At 37.1% G+C, this 26,291-nt stretch overlaps 1 protein-coding gene across 5 annotated transcripts in view; it reads right to left on the bottom strand.

Moving 5' to 3' along the window:
* Positions 1–660: 660 nt before the first annotated feature.
* The window catches only part of ZBBX (zinc finger B-box domain containing), a 119,226-nt gene continuing 93,595 nt past the window's right edge, over positions 661–26,291 (bottom strand). For 3 of the 5 annotated variants that reach the window (XR_008297836.1, XR_008297837.1, XR_008297838.1), the window contains 5 exons: positions 25,761–25,877; positions 18,263–18,517; positions 4,784–4,922; positions 2,715–3,006; positions 661–780 (listed from right to left, as the gene is read on the bottom strand). Coding sequence is in view for 2 of the 5 variants with exons in the window: in XM_027061485.2 (XP_026917286.2) it covers positions 2,892–3,006; positions 4,784–4,922; positions 18,263–18,517; positions 25,761–25,877 (626 nt within the window). In the remaining 3 variants the exon portion in view is untranslated. Of the gene's footprint in view, positions 781–2,710; positions 3,007–4,783; positions 4,923–6,226; positions 6,322–18,262; positions 18,518–25,760; positions 25,878–26,291 lie in introns of those variants that run through there. The other 2 variants (XM_027061485.2, XM_053221237.1) reach the window with 2 other exon arrangements.

The following is a 26,291-nucleotide window of genomic DNA, read 5'->3' as shown; positions in this document are numbered from 1 at the left end:
TGTCTAGAATGACACACTCAGAGTGTACTAGATGTGAACGACAGTAAATATCAAACAATATATTCAAGCTACCAAATATAACTTAATGTCAATTTGTTTCCATTATGTGTATCTCCAGAGTTATAAAATTATAGAATTTCCTATTACTATCACACCACTAGGCATGTCTGAGTATAAACTACTAAATCCCAACGTGCATACAAAACCGTTGTGATTCTTCTTGAATGTCTGTAACTCTCTGGATTCCACAGTCAGAACTAGGTGCGTGCCTTTAACAGTGATTCTAAGCCTGAGCATCAAAATGAGAGAACACATTGAAACTGCTTCAGGCAAAGGCTCCAATCTTATTTAGTTTTTATTTCCTCATTAGACTAATGGCAAAGGAATTAAGGAACTTTTCTAAATGTGTGGATATGGGAAGCAAATAAAGGCAGAAGGGAGCCTGCTCTGCCACCGAGGACCCTCATGTTTAATTTCAATGTCATATTGGAAGTCGAATGACAAAGTCAATGGTCTATCCATTATCTCAAGTTCTGGCCAGAAATGCATTCATGACAACTAATTCTCAGATTTATTTTTATTTAAAAAATTTTACATTGTAAAAGGTAACAGTATCTTATAAAATCTCTTTCTGAGCTAGTTCTTAAAAGACTCAAGCAGTGGTCCTTCTTCCTTAATGAGAATAAGACAACACCTCCTTCCACATTGAGAAAAACACTGGACTTTTATAAATTGCACCTAGGGAGCAATTTTCTTCTTCATCAGAGGAATGAAGATGTCCTACAGCAAAGGAGGGTAGGGAGAGTAGAGAAATTTTAAACCTGAGCAGACATGCTAAAAACAAAAATAATGTATTTTCCTTCCTATTTTAACTGATGAACAGTTAACTACAAATACAAAAAGTCAGAGAGCTATCAGCCTCAGGACAAGATGACAGAAGGGCCTTTAACATAAACGACGCAGATTTGAAGGTGACTCAGTTAACTCCCTGGGATGGGGACAGAGGAAGTGCTAAGAGGATAGTGAACACTTTGGAGGAGTCACACTCTTCATTTTAAGATACTAATTTCTTTCAGGAAATTTAATTTTGATAGTATGAGTGGATTTCCTTATAAATGAACCACATAAATGGTTCATTTATGTGAACCACTTTAATGAAGCGCATTTTTATATTGAAAGGCATAGAAATAGGTGTCTTCACCATTTTCTATCCTGCTAGTAGATGACCAGTACAATGTATCGATCCCATGGAAAAATTATCAGAGATAAATTACACTAAACAATCACCAATCTTCTATAACCCAGAATCATAGGGAAGAAAAAAAGAATCTGAACCTTGAGATACAGTTAATGCTGTGATGATGGCATAGCCAACCTGCAGGTATGTTTTCCTGATGTCAACAATCTCTTTAAGGGGAAACTGTCCTAAAGCGTCACAAAGTGACAACCATGAAACTATCCCTCCCCACGTCTCCTTCTGCTCTTTTCTTAAACCCTTGAATTATAAGATCAAGTAAAGCACTGGACACCCACCAACCCCAAGATCTACTACTACTAAGACTAGCAAAACACCTCTGCATGTGTTATTTTCTCTGGGTGTCACAACTGTCCTACAGATATATTTGTATTAGTCAGCGTTGTCTAGGGAAATAGAATCAATTGTGACAGCTAGCAAATCCAACATCTACAGATCAGGCCAGATGGCTGGAGACCCAGGAAAGAGCTAATGTTGCAGTTTGAGCTCAAAGGCAACCTGAAGGCAGCATTCCCTCTTCCGTGGAGGACCTGAGTCTTTTTTCTCTTAAGACTTTCAAGTTGGGGCACCTGGGAGGCTCAGTCAGTTGAGCGACTGACTTCAGCTCAGGTCATGATCTTACAGCTCGTGAGTTCGGGCCCTGTGTCGGGCTCTGTGCCGACAGCTCGGAGCCTGAAGCCTGGTTCAGATTCTGTGTCTCCCTCTCTCTCTGCCCCTAACCCATTTGCATTCTGTCTCTGTCTCTCTCAAAAATAAACAAACATTAAAAAAAATTAAAAAAGAAAAGACTTTCAAGCTGATTAGATGACATCCACACACACCACTATGACTAATCAGCTTTACTCAAAGTCTATTGATTTAAATGTTGATCTCACCTCAAAAATGCGTTCACAGAAACATCCAGAGTAAAGTTTTAGCAAATATCTGGGTACCACAGTGTGGCCAAATTGACAAAAAATTAACCATCACAGTGACACGCCCAAAGTAAGATGTTTGTGGGAGGTGGTGGGGGCGGGTTCTGTGTTTTCTAGTATAAGTTTTTGTGTCATAGTAGAATGACAAGTGTTATGTCTGCTTTATTTTGGGTCTTCTTTTTTCTCTTCTGGCAGCAACTTTTGAAGCTACCAGAACTTGTGTGAATTTCAAAAACCCTAACCGAAACAAAACGAAACATAACAAAACGAAACAGTAATTACCAAAGCAAAACACGGATTCCAGGCTCAATTAATGCTATGGCCATCAAATGTATGCTCTTACTGATGACATAATTGCTTAAAATATAATTCAACCATCCAATATTACTTTAAATGCAATCATGTTCTAATCTATAATAGGTTCTAGAGACACAATTATAACTGTTCGTTTTTAAAATTCACGAAATTTTACTAATATTGTGTGTAATATAGATCAGCGTTTGACATAAAATAAATCGTTTGGAAGAAAAAGCCCTTGAACTTACAATTTCACTGATTTTTATTAGTCTGCCAATCTTGAAATATCAGAAACATTAACAATCAAATCTCCAGCACCGGGGACAAGTAATCACTTGGTCACTTTTTTCAGCTGTTTGCTTTACTCTGGGTACCAAATGGAAAACGTAATGAACAAATGATCATTATCATTAGGCACTCTTTGATTATGGGAGTGTGATGACGTGTTGCCGGTCAAGAAAATCCTCTTCCTCCTCCTCCTCCGTGCTGCTTTCAGAAAGTGTCAGCAAAGACTGAATTTCAGTATCTTTTTCAGAAGAGCTGGAAATACATTAAAAGATCAATACACAATATACAGAACCAGGTTTCAACTCTTCATTCATCTTCTGATCAATACTACATGCATTGAAGTCATTGGAGGCAGGCAGATGTGAGGGGGCTGTCTCCGACTGGGGCCATAATTTTCAATGTGCCCAATATACCAAGCCTCCTTTTAATGAGAAATTCTCATCATTCTCCCTCTCCCGAGAAATAAAGCCACAGTGGAACCAAGGGGAGACGATTTTATGCTCTCTGGTTGTGTCTTTCACTGATGATTCAGAAGGCACTTCAGAAACTTGCCGAGCCTCAGGTCATCATTAAGAACATTCATCATTACATTGGCTGTGCAATAGAATCCCTACGAATAGATTGCCAAATAAATCACCTCTTTTGCGTACTGTAAATTAGGACTATGTGGATAGCCAATCAAGATATGCCAAAACCAAATTTAATGGCAGCAATTATTTAGTTATTTTATCTTGTTACATTTTACTGTGGAGAAGAACTGGTAGAAAGTCTAGCATACAGGTGTCAGGTCTAGGGAAGGAAGTAGTGTGGGGGAGCAGAAAGGAGTTTGTGTAATTCAGATTTTTTTTTGTCCAAGTTATCTAGAATTTCAGCCCATGCTATGCCACTAAATAATATAAAATACTTCATCCTGTGATAGGTATCTTTTTGGATTCTTTTTTATGACCCACAGAGGCTAAATCATCAAGTTCCTAAACTCTGATCTGTGGGTTAGGGCAGATCTGACTGAGATAAAAATTTTCACTGGTCTAAGAAGGGAAAATAAGGACAAGGTAAGGACTTTTTCATGACGTTTTTAATTTTAAAGAACTGCTTTATTCTGTTTGTGCCCCTTATATTTTTAGTATTAAATGTCCTTTCTTTTATGAAATGATGCTGAGAGTATGTGGTAGGTTTAGTTACTTTGTTTTAAAAGAGCTTTTTAGGGAAAAAATAGCAACTTTATATTGATCTCTCTTTTTAAAAATGGAAGTGGTGTTAGAAATGCAAAAATCCAAGGGCCACAGCTAAATGATTTTCTCTTTTAGAAAGATGGAATAATAATGGACTCTTGATTCCCTTTTAATGCAATATTAGACTTCAAACCAATCAAAGGAATTTACAGTTCAAGGGACTTTCTATTTTACATTTATCTTAATCCTTCTACAAGGATCCTTCCTCCCTTTTCAAGAAATTCCAGCACGTCAGTAATAGACTGACATGATAAACTACTTTTTTGAAGCATTAGTATAACCTATGTTCTTTTCAAATTGATCAACCCTAAATGTTTTTCATGTGAGGAAAGAATTAAATGACTTAATTTAAAATATACTATCATTAACAATCTTGACCTAATTTCAAGAAAGAATCTTCTCGACATTCTATTCTAAAAGTTTTATTCACATTGAGTAAGATTCTATTAGTGCAAAGTGTTTGAATTTATTAAGTTAATTAATGCAAGTAAAGCAACTGTTTTTCAATATAAGAAGAAATGTTGAAGGATTATAAAATTCCAAATATCTTTTCGTTTTTCTGGCATACATTGTCCAGCAGAGAATCATCTCTTCACATTAAAGCAACAACTTCATAAGCCTTCTACTAAATCCTGATAATACGTCGACAAAGGACCCAAACATTTTACAGAGAATGGCCATATGAAGCACCCACGTGAGTGCGATCTTTTTTCATATAGTAAAGATAACTATTTGGGGCTTGTCAAAAATTTCACCATGTATGCTATCATTACATATGAGCTGCCGGCTTAACCTACCTCTGTTCCTCAACTCCACAGAGGCTTCCGGCACTTGAGCTCTTAAGGAAATCTCCGGTAGTCTGACTTATGTCCAGCAAGTGGTTGTTGAAGGCTGGTAACTCTTCTGAGGTTAGACTGTAAAGTTTTTCTGAAGGATCTGAAACATTTTATGTCAGCACATAAATTCAAGACACAAACACAGCATATGGTGCTGAAAGTTTACCCAGCATAAACTATAAGCATTACAAAGAAGGTCAGTACAGATTTTTAATCACCTCAATTTTCTAGTATATGCGGGATGAGCAGAATATGAAGGAGGTTTGCTCTGAGCTTCTAAATTAGGGCATGGGTATCAAGTCACCTTAATCAGATGGACTATGTTTTTGTTTTTGTTTTTTTTTGGGGGGGGATTGCCCCAATTTGTTTTTAATTTATTGAGATATAATTGACATGTAACATTGTGTAATTTTTAGGTGTACAAGATGTTGATTGGAACATTTATATATTGCAAAATGATTACCACCATAGTGTTAGCTAACACATTTAAGAGCTACTCTCTTAGCAACCTTCAGGTATATAATATTATTAGCTATAATCACCATGCTGCACATTACATTGCAGAATTTGTTCATCTTTTAACCAAAAGTTTACACTGTTTGACCAATATTTCCCCATTTCTTCCACCCCCTAGCCCCTGGTAACCACTATTCTAGTCTCCCTCTCTGTGGGTTTGGGTTTTTTAGATTCCATATGTAAGTGATATTATATAGTATTTGTCTTTCTCTGAGTTATTTCAACTAACCTAATTGATTTTTAAATATATACTACACTTAAGAAAGTGTTAAATGTCCTGAGAATTTACAAAATTGCAAAGAAAGTCACAGGTTCCTCTTTTAAGGCTAGAATATCGTGCAAGTCCTCAATTTGCCAGAATGTTAAACACCTTATTGTTTATTTTTGTCTTCTAAGAAATAAAAGCTTTACCCCCATACAGTCTGAGGTGAAGGTTACTTTTGGCAAAGCTACCCTTTCTTTTTCTGCTTCCTTTCTTTTCTGCTACCCTTTCTACTTTCTGCTTTGTTTGGATAGATAATAACCATTTGTATGCGAAAGGGGAGAAGACTTAAATCTTTTACATGAAGCAGGCCTATGGTTTAGCTCATGTAAGGGCAAACAGTGCAAGTTAAATAAGCAAATGCATAAGCAAACATATTTTATATAAACTACCAAAAAGTCAAGTACAAAAATAAGTATGATTGCTGTATTAGAAAGACCATGATGCCTTCTTTTCATCATTGATGAAGTTGGAAGAGCCATCTAACTTTTACCTAAGGTTATGGTGGCATGACTTTTAAAACTGTTAAAATTACCGGGTGCTACTTTTCCCCTTACTCTGATGAAAGTGCAAGCAAATATTCTCCTGATCACAAGGCCCACACTCCAAACTATGTGTAACATTCACCTGGACTGAGAGAATTATGATTCTATGATTATGATTACGATTATTTCTTGGATAGTATTTACTTGAAGTTTTTGAGCAAGCAGACATTCCCCTGCTGGAAGAAACTTCGATTATTCCTGCTGCAAGACAGTCCTCAATACATTTACAACTGGAAATGTCCTTAAAATTATTTAGCCCAGTGACTTTCAAATTATGATACCTGGAGAAATACAGTTGTCTTGGGGCTGAGGCTCCTGTTCCACAACCCCAAAATCATCAAAATGGCTTTACTCGTTCTGATTTAAATTTGGAGCTCTGTATAAGACTAATTTTGAGAAAAACAAAAAGATTCTTCAGCTAGAATTTTTATTCCCTCCCCAGTTGTTGGAGATTAGGAAACTGAAGGTCCCCGAGACACTGGTTGCTTCTTGGAAGTCACACAACCAGAGAAGAAGAAATGCAACTAGCCCTAAGCTCTTCTAGCTCAGCAACGTCGGAAATCTCTATATCTCAGAATCTCATTCTTTAGCATGGACTTCTATTTTCTCTTCTCTTTTTCTGCAAGGTAAAAAAGACAGATATGCAGAGCACCCTCACTTGCCCCAGTGATAGGGACTGTTACCCGTAAGAAAGCAATCAATTCAGGATTTGCAACTGGTGCAAGTACAGAACTGAAACCCAATAACAACTCTTAGGTCTAAAGAACACCACCAGGAGAGGTATCCGACCTCTGCAGGGCAGTTCAGTCCTGACTGAGCAGAGCTAATTCGGATGTCTAGATAGAATGGGCCTACTTTTATATAATTGTTCATTCTCAAAATGATATTTCCAAGTACCATGTGAAGTTAAGAGGGGCAAAGGTGACATCACCTGATTTTCAAGGCAGGGAAAAATAAAACTGCCTATGAAAACTCTATTGTGGGTTAGTGTTAAATGTAAAAGATCAATTATACAAAAACCTAAGACTTTCTAATATAAAACCAGGGAAGACTGGATTGACATTTATAGTGGAAATTCAGCTGTTATAAATTTACTTTATAACTGTCTAGAAAGTGGACTATTGAGGAATGGATTGAAGTTAAGCCTTTTTCTGTCCCTGGAGTAATAGTGTATGTCCTCTGATCATTGAAGAACCTCTTAAATTCGATAATAAAGAATGGCAAAGGGGAAAAAAATGACTAAATATAAAGTTTTAAGGTGTATTTCTAAAACTCAAGTCATTTAAAATATACACGTAAAACTTTATTCTACAGGGAAATGAACATTTAGATGAGTAAAAGAAATGAAGGAAAGAAAAGTGGGAACAAAGAGACAGGATAAAAACTTCAAAGAACAGACACAAAGCAGACAGGTTACGTTCCTATAAGGAACCCAAATCACCACCACCACTACCATCTAAAGGACTATTAGCAGAGATACCAATGACATCCCAGTGTTTAGGAGGCTGTGACAACCAGGACACTTACCCTGTAACCTGTGAGCCCCCTCCCCAAACCTTCAGACTTTTGTTTTTCTCTCTCTCCATCTCTTCCCTTCTGCTATTGTGTCTCGCCTTGTTTATCCCTTCTTACCTTCTTCCTTTTACCTTCTCCCTGCCCACACCCTCTGCCTCTTATGCGGTCACAATACTGATTAGGAGTAAGGATTTCACATTAGTTAAGTGCACTGTGGTAGGGTGGTGAGACAAAGGAATGTGGGGCAGACTTGCCCAGGTTCGTGCCTGGTCTCTTCTGAGCACCCAAGGGAGACCCTGGGTAGTTATTACGTCACCTAGAGCCTCAGTTACTGTATCCACGAAGGGGAGATTAAAAATCATACCTGCTTCATTTGCCTTCACAGAGTAGTTATAAAGATCAAATGAAGCAACATTACATATAAAAACAAGTAGTGATTATTACTCATTGCATGGCTTCATATTCCTTATGACAGAATTTTTAAAAATATGTTGACTTTCATTTATATGTGGCACTCATTTTTTTTCTTGAAATTGAAAGGTGACCCAAAGCAAAAAGATTGCCATTCCAGTCCATCTTAACCTCTCTTTACAAGGGTTACTTACTTAATCTGCTAACTATAAACCCTGATTAGCCCCCATAGAGTGTAATATCTTACTTGATGGTCAACTTATGAACAGAGGCTCCAATTATTCACTATCTCACTTTTTTTTGCTCCAACAGTATAGCTACATCAGTTAGTATCAGGTAGATTTTTAGTCTTTCTTATTTAAGAAAATTACTTTCCTCTTTTTAATTGCTTGGCTCAGTTAACTACTGTGGACTTATACAAACATAGGATTGCCATGGGAATTTAAGTCTTAAAAGTACAAACCCTTAAACCACAAGTCAGAATAAGTTTGAACAAATGAATTATTTTTAACTAATGAAAACATGAATGCCTTAATGTGCATTATTACTGATACTTTCTCATACTGCATATCTTCTGATGTTTCCCAAATATCTTCAGGCTATGACAATATTCAAAAGTTGACAAAGCGACTTGGCAAGTAAGTTATATGGTCATGTTGAACCTACTAAGGAAGTGATGATAGCTTTATTTACAAAGATATTTGTGGAGGAAATAATTATATGGAATGAGCTAAAGCTAACTATCACCCTCACGGTGGCCCAGAAGAAAACATCATTGTAGAATGAAAACAGCTTTTAGATGTTTTTGACTAAAAATTAGACTTACCAAGAGAACCTTACCTATATTGTATGTGGAAAGTACCAACCACTGGTTTCTTAAACAATTTAAGTTTCTTTTTCAGGATTTACTATGTGCTAAGCAATTAACTCTTAAGAGAGAATGTGTGTGTGTGTATGTGTGTGTGTGTAGAGAGAGAGAAAGAGAAAGAAATTTTTCATAAATATAATATTTACTATATCATTAAATTCAATCATTGAAAAATTTTATGATAGGGCCTATTGTAGCCGTCTTTCATACACAGAAACTGATGCAAAGTGAGATTGTGAAAGTCATTTGCCCAATGTCATGAAGCTAGGAGGTAGAGGTTTCAAATTTCAAAACCAGGCTCCTGGACCCAGAGCCTGGCTCAAAACTGCCCGGCTTTCCTGCCCCCATCTCCTGATTCAGCAGGAAGTTGGTCTGCAACCTGTATACCTGTCCTCTACCCCCGCCCGCCCATTTGCCTGCCCTGCCTGCTTCTGAAAGGGCTCTCATATCAGCCACAGCAATCTGAATGGGGAAACATTTCACTGAATATAGTTATTTGCTGTCTTTTCTTCTCCCAGTTGCCTGGCGCAGTTGTTTTCCATAGAAGTTAGAGGAAATGGATGTATCCTAGAGCTAAGAGAAAACAAGTCACGTTTGCTGCTCACAAAATGTCAGCTTTCACAGGGATGTGAACACATTTACATTTGTATAAGAGTCAAATTGTGTAGCTGTGCGTCTGTGCAACCAAACCTCATACGGAGTTTTTCCAGGCTGCACCATAAGTAGTGAAATGTGGGTGGAATTTTTCTGCCCATTGATGCTAAACACAATACAAAAGCCTTGTACAGAAACCGTGAGTTTTCTGGAATAGCAGCTGATGACACCACAGCATCTATCACCTCACTGACTATTTTGTTGGGTCTGATGTGCCACCCTCTTCCTTCCTAAGCTCCAGGTGAATGTCTCCAAAGCTGTGCACTCATCCAAAGCCAATCTTCCCAAACATAAAGAGAGCTGTCCATGGGTCAAGTGTGTGTAAGTGATTTAGTTCTGCTCCTGGACCATCAGAAAAGCCCTGGTGGTTCACAGGCCACGCAGCGTATGCTGCCTTCATATACGAAAAGTTATGCACTCTAGTGAAAATACTGGCATCAGTGTATGGAAAAATGAGTGGCAGAGGGAAAAAGTGAAGTATGTAAGAACAAAAGTGATAAAGGAAATAGGGAAGCTGGTGGTTAGAAACAAACACAAGAGACTACTGCTTGTTAAGTCTGGTGTTTCATTTGTAAATAATGGAACTCACCAATTTATCAAAATAAGAAACCCTTCATTTTCTGATTAAAAGCTGTACGGTTATCCTTTTAGATCTAGTTCAGGCCTGTCATGCTTCATTTTAGAATTAGTCTTTAATGTGAGAATTACCTCCAAGGAGACTTACATTTGATTTTTAGTATTTTAGAGGAAGGCAAATGGATTGGGTACAGATGGATCACAGACTCTCATCCCCCAACCCATAATGAAATGAATAGGAAAAGCAAAAGAACTAAACTAAAATCATAAAAGGAATCGGACAAAGAAAGGAATGTAAGTCCACATAATAAATTTCAACAAGGGACAACCAAATAAAGACTCTCTGTGGTGTAGCTGGGTGCCACTGCCGTCCATTCACTTTCTTCCCCAGCCGATATGAACACTAAACTAGTAACAGGAAAAGGAGAGTCATCGAAAGCACTGACAAGTCTCACCAATACCACACCAATTTGGAGAAAAGTAGGTGAAGGGGAAAGAAGAAGAAATAATTTGAAATATTTGTAAAACCCCTAAGTACCCACTGGAAGATCTTAGCAGAGGCAAGAAAATTACAAACCTGCAGGTGTCCCCACAGGGACAGAACACAGCTGAAACCAGGTGCAATGAAATTTAATGTAATCAAGAAGAAGACTAGTGAGCCCAGGCCTTCCAATAAAGGAGGATAAGCTCCCCAGCCCTTCATCGATCCTCCCATGCCTTTGAGCTGGCAAGATACAGAAAACAATGCAATAACCAATCCACAAATAGTAGCTCCAAAGGGAAGACTGACATACCTTGGTACAGGTGGACAGCATTTTAGGGAAAATGTAATCTCACTATATCAGAAAAGAACATATGAGCAAAGCTGCCCACAATAAGTATGAACACATAAGATACAAAGAAATGACAGCAACTAGCTATGCAGATGAACAAACTAGAATCCAAGAATCCATGGCATGCAAAGAATGATTAAATAAAAGATCAATCTGGTAGAAAACAGATCAAGACCATAAGAAAATTCCCCCATGAGTCCTTTAGCTACAAAGGAAAGAGTGAAAATGATATATATTTTTTAAAGTGTAAAACTGGGGCACCTGAGTGGCTCAGTCAGTTAAGCATCCAACTCTTGATTTTGGCTCATGAGTTGGGGCCCTGCACTGAGCTTGTGCTGTCAGTGCAGAGCCTGTTTTGCATTTTCTCTCTCCCTCTCTTTCTGCCCTTCCCCAGCTCATGCTCCCTTTCTCTCAAAAATAAATAAATTTAAGAACAGTGTAAAATTGTTAAGGAGCCAGTCTAACATGGTGGTGTAAGAAGACCCTGAAGTCACCTCCTCCCATGAACTCACTGAATCTACAGCTACACAATTCCTCCCAAAGAACTGAGGGCTGAATGAAGAGCTTTTGCACAATAAATAAGAGGGAGACCACACAGAGAAGGGCAGGACATAGGGATATAGTCATGAAGGGAACCCCATACCCAGTGTGGCAACCTGCAGTGGGGAGGAATATCTCCGAGGGATCCATGTACATACTCTCTCACCTTGGGACACATGGAAAAACAGTGGTTTAAAAGGCAATTTGACTGAAAGTGAAAGAAATCTATTTACTAACCTTAGTGCATCTGCTAAAAGGTGAGAAACTTCTAGAAATCACTCTGGGGTTAAAGGACCAGCAAGTGCCATTTTTTTTAAAGTTTATTTATTTTGAGAGAGAGAGCACACATATGTGGGGGATGGGTGGAGAGAAGGAGGGACAGATTCCCAAGGAGGCTCCATGTTGTCAGAGCAGAGCCCAATGCAGAGCTTGAAACCACAAACCATGAGATCTTGACCTGAGCCAAGATCAAGTGTCAGACACTTAACTGACTGAGCCAACCAGGTGCCCTGAAAGTGCCATTTTTTATGTTCCCCCTCCACCTTGATAGCACAGACAAAAGCAAGGTCCAGGTAATATAGCTGGCTTGCTAGAACTGACCCAACAAGCCCGGGCCCCTAGCTTAGAACAGCTGCAGCCATGTCCCCAAGACAACCCCACCGTGGTACATCCTGGGCCAATTCCACTCATGGGTATGGAAGGAATGCACCTCAACATAAGAAAGATCGTATATGACAAACCCAAATGTTAACATTATACTCAACCATGAAAAGCTTAAGATCAGAAGAACAAGGATGCCCACTGTTACCACTTTTATTGAACTTCCACGTTTCATTCAACATATTCAACATTGGAAGTCCTAATCACAGCAAATAGGCAAGAAAAAGAAAAAAAAAAGTCACCCACATTGGAAAGGAAGAAGTAAAATGCTCACTATTTGCAGATGGCATGACACTGAATATAGAAAAACCAGGATTCAACCAAAAAACTCTAAGAACTAATAAATGAATTCAGTAAAGTCACAGGATACAAAATTAATATACAGAAATCAGTTGCATTTCTATACATAGTAAAAAGATATCGAAAAGAGAAATAAAAAATAACCCCCATTTACAATTTCATCAAAAATAAAGTACCTAGAAATAAATTTAAGGAGGTGAAAGACCTGTATTCTGAAAACTGTAGGATACTTATGGAAGAAGACAGCATAAATAAATGGAAAGATACAACATGCTCATGGATTAGAAGAATAAATACTGCTAAAATGTCCACTCTACCCAAAGCAATCCAAAGATTCAATGCAATCTCCATAAAAATACCAATGGCATATTTATAAAACTAGAACAAAGAATCCTAAAATTTGTATGGAACCACAAAAGATCCCAGATAGCCAAAGCATCTTGAGAAAAAAGAACAATGCTTCAGGTGTCACACCTTTTGATTTCAAACTACACTGCAAAGCATGGAAACAATAGATCAATAGAATAGAACAGAAAGCTTAACATATACATGATTAATTGAACTATGACAAAAAAGTCAAGAATATACAATGGGGAAAAGACAGTCTCTACAATAAATGGTACTGGGCGGACAGCTACACACAGAAGAATGAAACTGCACCACTATCTTAAACCACATATAAAAATAGATTAAAAATGGATTAAAGACTTGAATGTAACACCTAAAATCATAAGGCTCATACAAGAAACCATAGGCAGTAAACTCTTTTACACAGGTCTTGGCAATATATTTTTGGACTAGTATCCTCAGGCAAGGGCAAGAAAAGCTAAAATAAACAAATGAGATTATATCAAACTAAATGGCATTTGTACAGCAAAGGAAACCATTAACAAAATGGAAAGGCAACCTACTGAATGGGAGAAGAATATTTGCAAGTCATACAGCCAATAATGGATTAATATTCAAACTACAAAAAGAACTTACACAACTTAGTATCAAAAAAGCAAACAACATGGGTGGCTTAGTCAGTTAATCATCCAGCTCTTAGTTTTGGCTCAGGTCATGATCTCATAGTTGGTGGGATGGAGCCCTGCATCAGGCTCTGTGCTGACAGTGTAGAGCCTGCTTGGAATTCTCTGTCTGCCTCTTTCTCTGCTCCTTTCCCACTCTCTTCCTCATAAACAAACAAACAAACAAACAAACAAACATTTTTTAATTAAAAAAAAAAGCAATGCATTTAAAAAATGAGCAGGCCTGAACAGACATTTCTCCAGGAAGACAAACAGAAGGACAACAATCACATGAAACGATATGCTCCATATCACTAACCATCAGGTAAAGGCAAACCAAAACCACAATGATATACTACCCATCAGATTGGTTATTATCCAAAAGACAAAAAAAATAACAAGTGTTGGTGGGGACATGGAAAAAAGGAAACCCTCGGACACTGTTGGTAAGAATGTAAATTGGAGCAGCTACTATGGAAAACAATACGGAGGTTCCTCAAAAAAAGTAAAAATATAACTACCATACAATCCAGCAATTCCATTTCTGGATATTTACCTGAATAAAATGAAAACACCAGTTCAAAGAGATTATCTGCACCACTATGTTCATTGCACCATTATTTACAATAGCCAGAATACAGAAGCAACCTGAGTGTCCATGAATATATGAATGCATAAAGATGTGAGATATACACACACACACACATACACACACACCAGAATATTACTCAGCCATAAAAAAGGAATGAAACCTTGCCATTTACAACGACATGGAGGGCAAATACTACATGATTTCACTTATATGTGGGATCTAAAAAAACAAAACAAACGCATAAAACAAAACAGAAACAGTTTCATAGATATAGGAAACAAACCGTTGGTTACCAGAGAGGAAAGGAGTGGGAGGAGTGAGCTAAACAGGTGAAGGGGATTAAGAGGTACAAACTTCCAGTTATAAAATAAACAAGTCATAGAGATATAATGTGCTCCATAGGGGATATAGTCAATAATATTGTAATAACTGTGTGTGGTGACAGATAGTAAGTGAACTTACTATGGGGATTATTTCATAATGTATAAACACACTGAATCACTATTATGTACCGCTGAAACTAAAAGGTTATGGTAAGTCAATCACATTTCAATTAAAAATTAATTAATTAAAAACAGCAAAACTAATCTCAAAGATCAAATGTCATGTCAGATGTTAACAAGAAAAAAATTTTTCAATGGTCACCTGTTCCTGGATAGGATCCGATACCAGAAAAAAACAAGCTATAATGAACACCACTGAGACAAGTTTTAAAAATTAGATAGGCACTGTGGACTAGAGTAGAGGATCATATTGTATCAATGTTAAATTTCCTGATTTTTGATCATTGTATTATGATCCTTGAAAGAATGTCCTGTTTGTGGGTAACACACACTGACTGATGTACTTTTTTACACTCAAGTATTTTTTTGATCAAGGCTCATAATGTTTATAACCTCCTCTCAAATGATTCACAAAAAAGTACAGTGTGCGTGTGTGTGTGTACATGTATACATATATCCAAATAGCGCAAAAGACAAGTAGTGAACTCGGTAAAGAGTATACAGTAATTCCTTCTACTATTCTCTCTCCTTTTTAAATTTTTTAATATTTATTTTTGAGAGAGAGAGAGAGAAGACAGAGCATGAGTGGGGGTGGGGAAGTAAGAGAGGGAGACACAGAACGTGAAGCAGGCTCTAGGCTCTGAGCTGTCAGCACAGAGCCTGATGCAAGGCTTGAACTCATGAACCATGAGATCATGACCTCAGCTGAAGTCAGACACTCAACTGACTGAGCCACCCAAGCGCCCCTCCTTGTACTATTCTTGCATTCTTGAAAATTTTCCATAAAGTAAAAATTTACAAAAAGAAATCAAAGAATACCTTTAGAAAGCTAATGTATTAAATCAGTCAATAAAGAATGGATTATAACTGTAGCTGAAATTTAAAATCCCAATGTAGAAGACAAGCTGAAGGTAAAGTAGTAAATGCAAAGGAAAATAAAATTGGTTAAAAGAGTTGACGAAAATGTAAGTAAATACATTGTACAAAGAAGATCCAACACAGACAAAATAGGTTCGTCAGCAGGATAATCCCATATGGAACAGAAAAGCAATTCAAATATACAACAGCAGAAAATATCTCTGAAAATAAGGAGCAATTTTTCTACAGATAGAAAGAGAGCCCACTGCTTTAAGAAATGCTGAATTATTGATATTGAAACACATTCCTGGTCCCGTTATTGAATTTCAAAGATTAAGAAAAAATTCTTCAAACATCCATTCAGGAAAGAAGCCTGTCACATGCAAGAGAGAGAGTGAGGACAAAAATAAAGGTGACCTTAAACTACTTCATAACAGAATTCAGACACAGATAACAATGAATCAGCATGTACAAGGTTTACAAGAAAAATGCCCCAACTATATTACCTTCACTCAATTTGCCGTTTAAATATAAAGGAAGCACTCACTCTCAAACATGAAAGAACTTGAGTAATAGAGCTACAATTAAATTCAACCAAACAAAAGTAAATGGAAAAACTGTGCTAAGTACTAACTTGCATCAAAATGAGGCACAGAAGACAGTGGAGAAATGTCTACTAAATGCAGAGGGAAAAAAGTGTGATCCACTAGATTAATCTAGCTAATTTGCCATTCAGCCGTAAAGATGAAACAAATTCTCAAGAATGTCACAATCGAATCTTCTAGAGCTGAATCAAAATAAAAGGCTCAAGGGGTGCCTGGGTGGCTCAGTCGGTTAAGTGTCCAACTTCGGCTTAGGTCATGATCTCACAGCTCATGGGTTTGAACCTCCAGTTGGGCTCTGTGCTGACAGAGCGGAGCCTGGAGCCTGCTTCAGATTCTGTGTCTCCCTCTCTCTCTGCCCCTCCCCTGCTCATGCTCACTCTCTCTCTTTCTCTCTCTCTCTGAAAAATAAAATAAAACATTAAAAAATATATTTAAAATAAAGGCTCAAAATTGGAAAGCCAAAATAAAAATGCTGGTACTGATCATCTAATCTTTATGAATTTTCACTACGAAAAAGGAAATAAAAGGAAACCTTAAAAAAATGAAAAATTGTAACTATAATAGCAATATATTCAATAGTATTTATAATCACACGTGGCTAAAAAACACAACAAATAAGTCCTCATCCTTATTATAGGGATTTCATCATTATTGTATAAAACTAAATCATAGATAATTATAAATGGTCTTGATTGCTTACTATTCCTTTTTTACCTTTTTCTTAATTTTTAAAGGGATATTTACACAAAAGTACAAGACAGACTATAAAAAGTTGCCAATATCCCACTGTTTCTTGTCTACAAAAAGCAATTTCATATAGTTCAACTTAATATTTTTGTGATGAAAAAGTACCTGAAATCTATAATTTCCATTAGTTTCATTTCTATTTATCTTTTGTTTAATTGAGTAAATATGTAACCATTTAAAAATACGTAGAGCCTAAATTTATTTTTTATAAAATGACTACTGTCTTTCCTTCAATCTATTCATCCTTCTATGTATTTTTATATGTATACTCATGACATAAGCAGATGTTTAAAATATTAATATTTGCTCATCAAATAAGATGGTTGTTTTCATATTAAGGATTTCATATTAAGGATTAAGGATTAAGATGTTGTGAGGATTTTGGCTTCCCTTTTAGTATTTTTTGGTATTTCTTGAATTTTTCAAAGCCAAGATATGTTCTTTTTATGCAAATAGAAAAGTTTTTATTCTGAGGTGAACAGAGGAGGATATCACTAAAAACCAACCAACCAAACAAACAAACAAACAAACAAACACGAAACCAAAAAGCAAGCACATGTGGAAGTTTCTGGCCTGCTTCTTGGATGTGCGGCAGGAACAACTGCATGAACAACTTCCTGATGAAAAGGGGACTGATTTCCCTGCGGTCTGTTACAGAACCAGACCCTTGTATGTTCATGAATATGGTTATGATCTGCTAGACTACAATCCCACTGAGATTTTAGGAAAGGGAATGCAGAAGTCTAATTTCTCCTCAAACTGGTATGTCAATCAGCAGCACTGGCATCAAATGGGTACTGGTCAGATGTGCAGAATCCTGGGCCCCACCCCAGAATCTGCATTTCAGTGCATTGGCACTGAAGCTTGCCAAATACTGCTTTAAAAGATCTAACAGCTCAATCCTCCAACAACGGTGTTGGGCAGTAGCTTTAATAAAGCTACAGAGATTAGCCACTCAGCAGGTTTGTAGAAAGAAGAAAAAAAATATATTTCGTCCACATGAAGTTCCTTATGCCACATTTTTTTTTTTAGACAGAGACAGAGCACGAGCAGAGGAGGGGCAGAGAGAGAGGGAGACACAGAATTTGAAGCAGACTCCAGGCTCTGAGCTGTCAGCACAGAGCTCAACACGGGGCTTGAACTCATGAACCACAAAATCGACCTGAGACGAAGTTGGACACGTAACCAACTGAGCCACCCAGGAGCCCCTCCTTATTCCATTTTAACTGTGTATTATGTAGGCTAAGGGGGCCATCCCTGGTGTGGGCATCCACCCATTTGGGAACATTCTCAGGGAGATGTCAGGGGATATCCAAGGAAACAAATACAAAGGTTAACAGTTATATGAGGGAAAAAGGGAAAGCCTTGTTTTCTTGGAGGATGTTATAAAGAATCAAGCAGAAGGCAGAGTTAACATTGTCTACAGTAAGAAAAAATAGCATTACCTGCAAGATTTCCCAGCACATTTAATTCTTTTTCCAAATTGTCTAAGGTTTGCTGATCAGCAGTGTCATCTAAGAAAGGCTCAGTGTGGTCAGTAATATCAATGTATTCAATTTCTGAAATTTCAGAAGCAGCTCTAGATAACGATCGAACAGCTGCACTTCTTGATCGAGGATGGGAGAAGAGGCAACCGGAGCTTTTTTTCACGGAGTTGGAAAGGGGTATATGTGCTGTTGAAGGTCTCTGTGATATCTCCCCTAAAATGAAAACTAAAAAAAATTTTAATCAACTGTTTTAAAATTTCTGAATGAATGCTTAAAGATACAAAATACCATCCCTTTGAACCTAGAGCAGTTAATGCCAAGTTACTTTCCCTACATCATAAAGAACACCTTGGGGTTATTTTGCTCTTTTTTTTCTTACACTCAGAAAAAGACAAGTTAATTTTAATATTAACTGAAGCAAAACTTCTGTGAACCAAGTCAATTCCAGAACAATTCAACATCCAATTTTATAATCTACCCGATAGCCATCCAAACTGTGCCGTTTCTTTTTTTCTTTTTTTAAATATGTGCCCTGTTTCTTAAATTCCAGGATTATACCAAACTCTGCCTTTTAAGAGAAAAAAAAAAACAACCCATAGAATAGACATGGTACACTTCCTACTGAACCTAGTGAGTTTTATTTGATGGTGCTTAACATTCTTCTACTAAAACAAATATGGACACAAAATATTAGTATGAAAACGCTTTTAGAAAAATATGGGCTTTAAAGAAATTGAGATCATATTTCTTATTTTCCTAAATATGAGTTCACTCTCTGTTGCTTTATAGGGCAATTAGTAGAAAAGTTCCAGAAACATAGATCTACCTCAGGTTATTACTTTGTTCCACTAAGGCAGTCACAACTTTGCCCTGACCTATTTCAAAGGCTGATTTAGTTGGTTTCTTCAACATGTGTGTTTCTTTCATAGTAAGAAAAAAATCCTTTTAAATCTTACACTAATATAAATTAATTATAGATAGATAATATAGATATAGAGATATCTATAGATACATATATCTATAGATATCTATACATATAGATAGATACATACAGATATATATAAATATAGATATAAATAGATATAAATATAAATAGCATATATATATATATAGGCACATATCTATATCTATGTATAGATACATAGATGTAGATAGATATAGATATCTTTTGGTACTGCTCACAAGATTCTTTAATGAAGGCCAAGGGAATATTCAAAGTACAAATTTAGAAACTTATAGTGCAGGTATATTTTTATACGTAATGAATCACTATTTAGATTTAAATAAATATATTTATGTTAAATACAAATAATTTATAAGATAACCTTGTATTCCTTAATACAAATTGGTTTTGGGTAGAAATTGGGTTCTTTAAAGAAGTGCTATTATCATTATAATGAAAATCATGATTTGACTGAACATATGCCATTATAACATTATGTCCACTCAAGTCAAAGGAAAATGTAAGATTCAGAAGAGTAACTACAGGTAGTTGCCATGTATTAAACATTTACTGACTACTGAGTTTGTCTTTTTCTTAAACTTAAAAATCTACTTGGAATGTAGCTAGTACCCTAAGAAGCATCCTAATGCAGTATGTAATTATATAAGCAATTAAAACTGACTAAGGTAAGTCCCAAAGGGCACCAATTTTAATGAACATTTCAGAAATCAATTTTGAAAACATTTTTTGTTGGAATGAAATTATGCATAAATTAAAATAAGATTCTGACCTTTTTGTGTCTATGCACACAGAGACAATTCTGAAGAAAATGTATTGACAAAAGTGTGTTTATGTTTTAAGACAAATAAATGGAAATATCCCTGTGGATTACTTTAATGACTAGAATTTGGAAATAATTTCCTCTATTACCTATAATCCATAAAAGTACATAATACATAAAGTACACAAATACATAACAATACATAATACAAAAAAAAAAAAAGCAAACTTGCCATTCCCATATAAGAAAGCAGTAGTGAGAACGGCAATCGTGGAAGCACAGGCCAATGAGCATAAAGTAATTCAACTGTACGCACTGAAACTTCTACATCTATGGAGAAACTCCACCTTCCTATCTATGTTGTGCTGTGTCCCAGTCAAATAAAATTCAGAGGAATGAAGAATTCTGATTAAAATAAAACAAATAGGGTTGCCTGGGTAGCTCAGTTGTTTAAGCATCCACCTTCAGCTCAGGTCATGATCTCACGGGTTTTTGAGTTGGAGCTCTGTGTGAGGCTCTATGCTGACAACTCAGAGCCTGGAGCCTGCTTCAGATTCTGTGTCTCGTCTCCCTTTCTCTGCCCCTCCCTCACTTGCACTGTGTGTGTGTGTGTGTGTGTGTGTGTGTGTGTGTGTCTCAAAAATAAATAAACATTAAAAATTAAATAAAATAAATGGAAGATGTTATGAGGAAGAACTGGACTTCTGCCAACACAGGTAAATGTGAGTTGAAAAAATTTAACATAATGTAGATGCCCTTCAGAAAATTCAGAAGAACACAAACATTTGCCAAACTCTTGTAACAACATCTGGTTGCCACAGTATTAGAAGTTAATTGATGCCAACTGAGAAAAAAAAAAGTACACTGGGAGTGGGTCAGATTTATGCTTAGCACGCAGCAAACAGACAATTTTTTCCTATGGGAAATATGTTTAAAGTGTAATTTAAAGTACCTGAAACACAGTGACAGAGGAAGCTTCAATCTGATCCTTAATTTTATTCCTTTTTTGTTGTTGTTTATTTAGGTGAGTACATCATTCTTTCCACAAGCTTATTAACATACAAGCTTATTAATGTTATTGCCAGGGTTAAGATTTGAAACACCGTTAAGACTGGCACTAACGATAGGGTGACCAGGAGGTTCAGTCACTTAAGCGTCCAACTCTTGGTTTCAACTCAGGTAATGATTTCACACTTTGTGAGTTCAACCCCTGCATCAGGCTCTGCACTGTCAGAGGGATTCTCCCTCTCCCTCTCTCTTTGCCCCTCCCTCATTTGCTCTCTCTGTGTGTCTCTCTCTCAAAATAAACAAATAAACTTAAAAAGAAAAAAGACTGGCACCAATGAAAAATGCCATGATTGAAAGGATCATTCCATGATTTTTTTTAAAGTCTAGTTTGTAGATTACACACATCAGAAATTCCTTTTTGAAGCAACTTGTGCTATTACTGGCAGTGTAATATTAGGAAACTAGAAATTACCACTGACCACAGTTATACTCTAAAAATAACTAGAGAAATTGTCCTTGGTATTAGCGAAAGAATATATATGCTGTATGATCACTAATGAGACCAGGCCAAATATTGGAAAGATAAAAGAGAAGGATGCTTTGTGCTCTGTCAAAGGGCATAAGAATGCTGACACGGGTATGAAAGCATGCATCACTCAGTGAAAAGTATTTAACCAATAATTGTCATTGTTATTCTAAATTAAAACATTAGAACTGGATGAAACATAAGTAGAGCAACACGATTTCTGTATAGTGTTTCAATTACAAATAACATCTGAGCAAAGAGCTATTTTATTCCCGAATAAAGTGTGCAAAACATCATTGTCTTTTGATATTCTTGTTCCACTGTGTAAATTACTAAGAATTTATACATAAAATATAAAAATGTATTTTCTACGAGTTCCCACACCTATACGTACATTTTATTTAGCAGCATGGGTTAATGGAAAGAAGGCTAAAGTGGGAAGCACTTGTCTAATCTCACTCAATTAGAAATCACCTTGTGACCTGAGATATGCAAATGCATATTTCACCTGAAAATTTAGGAGTTGGACAGAATGATGTCCTAAATCCCCTCTAACTCCAAGAACCTATGAATTAATACCTAATCTAATTAAATTACAAAATCTTTTGTCAAATCCTAAAACTGCCAGGCACTGTGTCAGGATCAGAGGACTTAAAATTGAAGGAGACACTGCTCCCACCCTCCAGTTGTACTCCAGACTAACACATAGTCCTGCTATCCTGCTTTGCTCATGCAGACACACTTCCTGAGTGCTGACAAAATGCCAGGCTGTGTTCTATCGCTGAGGATACACCAATGAAAAGGACAGGGTAGGTCCTTGCTTTCTTTCCAACCAAACATAGGAAGAGCAGAAAATTAACAAGTAAAATGATTTCACCTAGTAATAGGTTCTATGAGAAGGACAAAAGAAGGCAAACGTGATTGGGGGTCTCAAGAGACTAGGTAAAGGGGGGTTCAGAAGGCCTCTCTAAAGAGGCAGCATCTGGGCTGAGATGGAAAAATGAGAAAGAATCAGTCATATGAAAAAGGGGGTGAAGTTGGAGAAAGAGGCTGTGGACCATCCCAGGTTAGATGGGAGAGCAAATTCCGAAGCTAACAAGCAAGAGAGAGCGTGGCCTGTGTGAGAACAAAAAGAGAGCCAGCGTAGCTGCACTGTGGGAGAAGACGTGGTTAGGGGAGACAGGCAGGACCAACTCAGTGCTGCTGTGTGATGTCTGGTAAGAAACAATTTTGTCCTGCTGTCTATGAAACTATAAGATGCTTTTAAGCAGGAGACTGACAAGATGCAACTTATGATTTAAGTTTACAGAAAATGTGATCAGCTCCCTCTAAACTATAAACAATTTTATGACTATAAACAATTCACCCACTGACTATAAACAGTAGAATTTGATGGAAATTAATTATGGAAACTTGTTTTCAGGAAAGGCAAAAAGTTAAACTGAGAGACAAATGAGGGATGATGGACAACTGGCTTGGGCTCATCTTGGGCAACAGCGGTAGAAGCGGTGAGATTCAGGATCAGTATTAGAGCTGAAATCAGCAGGCTCTAGGGATGAAGAGGCTGTGGTGGGCAGACGGAGGCAAGATGGCTCCTGACCTGGACACTTCCTGATGCTTATATGGTTGTGCGGAGACAAGAAGATGGGGTGGGGGAGGAGGAGGTCTGGGCAGGGGCGGGCGATGATCAGTGGGCTTGCTGCTAAACACCGCTGTATTTCACAACTATCAGAGTTTTACGTTCACAAACTTAAAAATCTTACAGAAGAATTCCTTTATACGTTGGCATCAGTTTAGAAAATATGATTTTGGTAACTCATAGCATAGCCAAGAAATTTTTAGTTTTGTTTCAGCCTACTGCTTCTGTTCAGAAAGTCATTTCCCTCTGCCCCTAACTGGTAAATCTTATTCATTTTTTAAAATTCAGCTGAAATGTCACCTAGTCCCTAACGCTTTGGTGATCTACCCTTTTCAACAGCAAAGCAATTACTTTACCATCTCTATTCCTAAAAGGCTGCACATGTACTACCTCTATCATGACTGATCACATATGCTATTATTAATCGCCGGTTGATCTCCAAAAGTATGTTACCCGCAGTCCTTTTATAAGATGTGTACTTTATATGCAGTCATTTATGTGTTTACGTTTCTGTATAGCAGTTTCCCTCAGTATGGTTTTTGGACTGTGTACATCAGCATAACATGGAATTGTTGATAAAATAAGTGCAAATTCCTAGGCCTTATCTCAGCTTTAATAAATCAGAATCTTAAGAATGAGGTCAAGGGGCCCCTGGGTGGCCCAGTCGGTTAGGCGTCCAACTTTGGCTCAAGTCATGCTCTGTCTCATGGTTTGTGGGTTCAAGCTCCGTATCTGGCTCTGTGCTGACAGAGCCTGGAGCCAGCTTTGGATTCTGTGTCTTCCTCTCTCTCTGCCCCTCCTCATCTTGTGCTCTGTCTCTCAAAAATAAATGTTAAAAGAATTTAAAAAAAAAAGAATGAGGTCAAGAAATCCATATTATAAGAGGTTTCCCAGGTGATCATGTTCAAACTAACATTTGAGAACCTCTGCACTAGACTCTAAGCTCTTGGACTGCAGGGACCAGGGTATATTTTGTATCACCAGTATCTGGCAGTGTCTGGCCTAAAGTAAGTACTCCTACAAATGTTTTTGATAGTAAATTATTGATTTCAAACAGATCACTCCAAATTGATACTTAAAAGCATTTGGCTACTTATTTACAAAGATTTGTCTTGGTAATAAATTCCTCATAGCATGCATGTGAATTTGTTAAAACAGTTCCTTTGACTGCCTCAGAAGGAAGCACCTAGAATTTTTGAAGCTGCTCAAGGCTTTGATGTGAGAATAGGTACCTAATTACAGAGCCAGAAAAAACATTTATCATAAATGGATGGTTTTTACACAAAAAAACAAACCCAAAAACAACTTTTAAATCTGACAGAGTCTCAACATAAGTGCATATGAAAAGGATCTAAGCTAGCCAAGGAGTTTTAGTAATAGGATTTAGGGCAAGAGAGGCATATCGATTTTGCATTTTTGGACAAATCACGTGTAATTAAATTTCTGGCTCGAAGATGGCCTCAAACGAAGGTAAATAACCCATTTTGTTCTTCCCAAACCTGTGAGCCCCCAAAAATGAGGCAACATGACTCATGCAACTCTTTTCCCTCAGGGCCCGGCTTCATGCCAACATACTCAACACATGTCTATAGAAAGTGTCTTAATTCATCAGTCATCGACAGCAACTGCACGTGACATTCAGCCTAAAGCAAACTTATTGCAGCAGGTATTACTGGATGCCAATAATGAGCTAATAAAACTACTGATTTTAATGATGTCAAAATTCTCTGCATACACGCCCTAGGAAAATATTACCATGAGACTCAACACGTCAAAAGCGTTATCCTATAGACAATCTTGCAGTTATTTTGGTTAGAGAATGGAGTTGAACTGAAATCAAGATTCCAGGGTTAACACATTCAGCGCTAGGTTTAGAACACAGGATCATACTATGGAGGTTTAGAACATCCGATCATACTATGATGGATGGCTGCGTCCGATCACAGTATGAACTAAGTGGGGTGCCTGCGTGGCTCAGACAGTTAAGCATCCGACTCTTGGTTTTGGCTCAGGTCATGATCTCATGACTCACGAGTTCGAGCCCCACACCAGGCTCTGCACAACCTGTGAAAAGCCTGCTTGGAATTATGTCTCCCTCGCTCTCTGTACCATCCCTGCTTGTGCTCTGTCTCAAAAAGAAATACATATTTAAAAATAACAAGAATAATATGAACCAAGTGAATGATATGCAAAATCTAGTATAAATACAGTTTCTTGAGAGTGTAACAAAACCAAGTAGGTGTTTTACAAGGATTGCTCAAAATACACAACATACCCTGAGCTACACTTAAAAAATATATTATTCACTAATACATTGTTACAAAAATAACTAAAGTTAACTCATGTCTTTGAGAAGAATCAGGACCACTCTTGGTTTTTTGGTTTTGGAGACAAAATGTAAGACAGCCACTTAAAATGAATAAGTTTACATTATGAGACTGCAAAGATGAATTTTCAGGTACCTAGTAAAGTGCTGAGACAAACTAAAAAAAAAAACAAAAACAAAAACAAAAACAGTGAGTCATCAATATGGCGCTGTGGCCTTCAGGCTGTCCTTACCCCTCTTTCGCTGTGTTCTGCTTGTGGACAGGTTCTGGGCAGTCTGCACAACACCCAAGACAACTGCGTGATCAGCCGAGGCACTTATGCTGTGGCCTGGCATCCACTCTCGGTCTCCTGATATGGGAAAATGGTAAACTAATTTCAATATTGAAAAGGAGGAAAATTCATGTTATTGCTTTATTTTATTTATTGTCTTCCTGGATAATATTTAGCTAAGCAAGGACCATTCATAACAGTGAGGCATATATTATAAGAGACAGAATCTCATAATGATATAGTAAACAACATTAGATTTGCATAGCTTAACAAAAAGAAGCAAACTCTAAATTGCAAACATATTAGACACACGCGCGCGCGCACACACATACACACACGCACGTTTGAATAGAAACAAATATTTTTTCCAGTATGTAACAAGATAACTTAAAGTATAACAGTTTCTACATGAATAAATACATTTGAATTCTTAGGAAACCTAAGAATATTGGTAACTTTCAGAAGGAAACTACAGATATGTCTCAGAAATCT

The sequence above is a fragment of the Acinonyx jubatus genome, chromosome C2 (genome assembly GCF_027475565.1).
Source record: "Acinonyx jubatus isolate Ajub_Pintada_27869175 chromosome C2, VMU_Ajub_asm_v1.0, whole genome shotgun sequence".
NCBI classification, from domain to species: Eukaryota; Metazoa; Chordata; class Mammalia; order Carnivora; family Felidae; genus Acinonyx; species Acinonyx jubatus.
The sequence above is the reverse complement of the archived record's forward strand: the minus strand, read 5'-3'. Positions and strand labels throughout refer to the sequence as shown.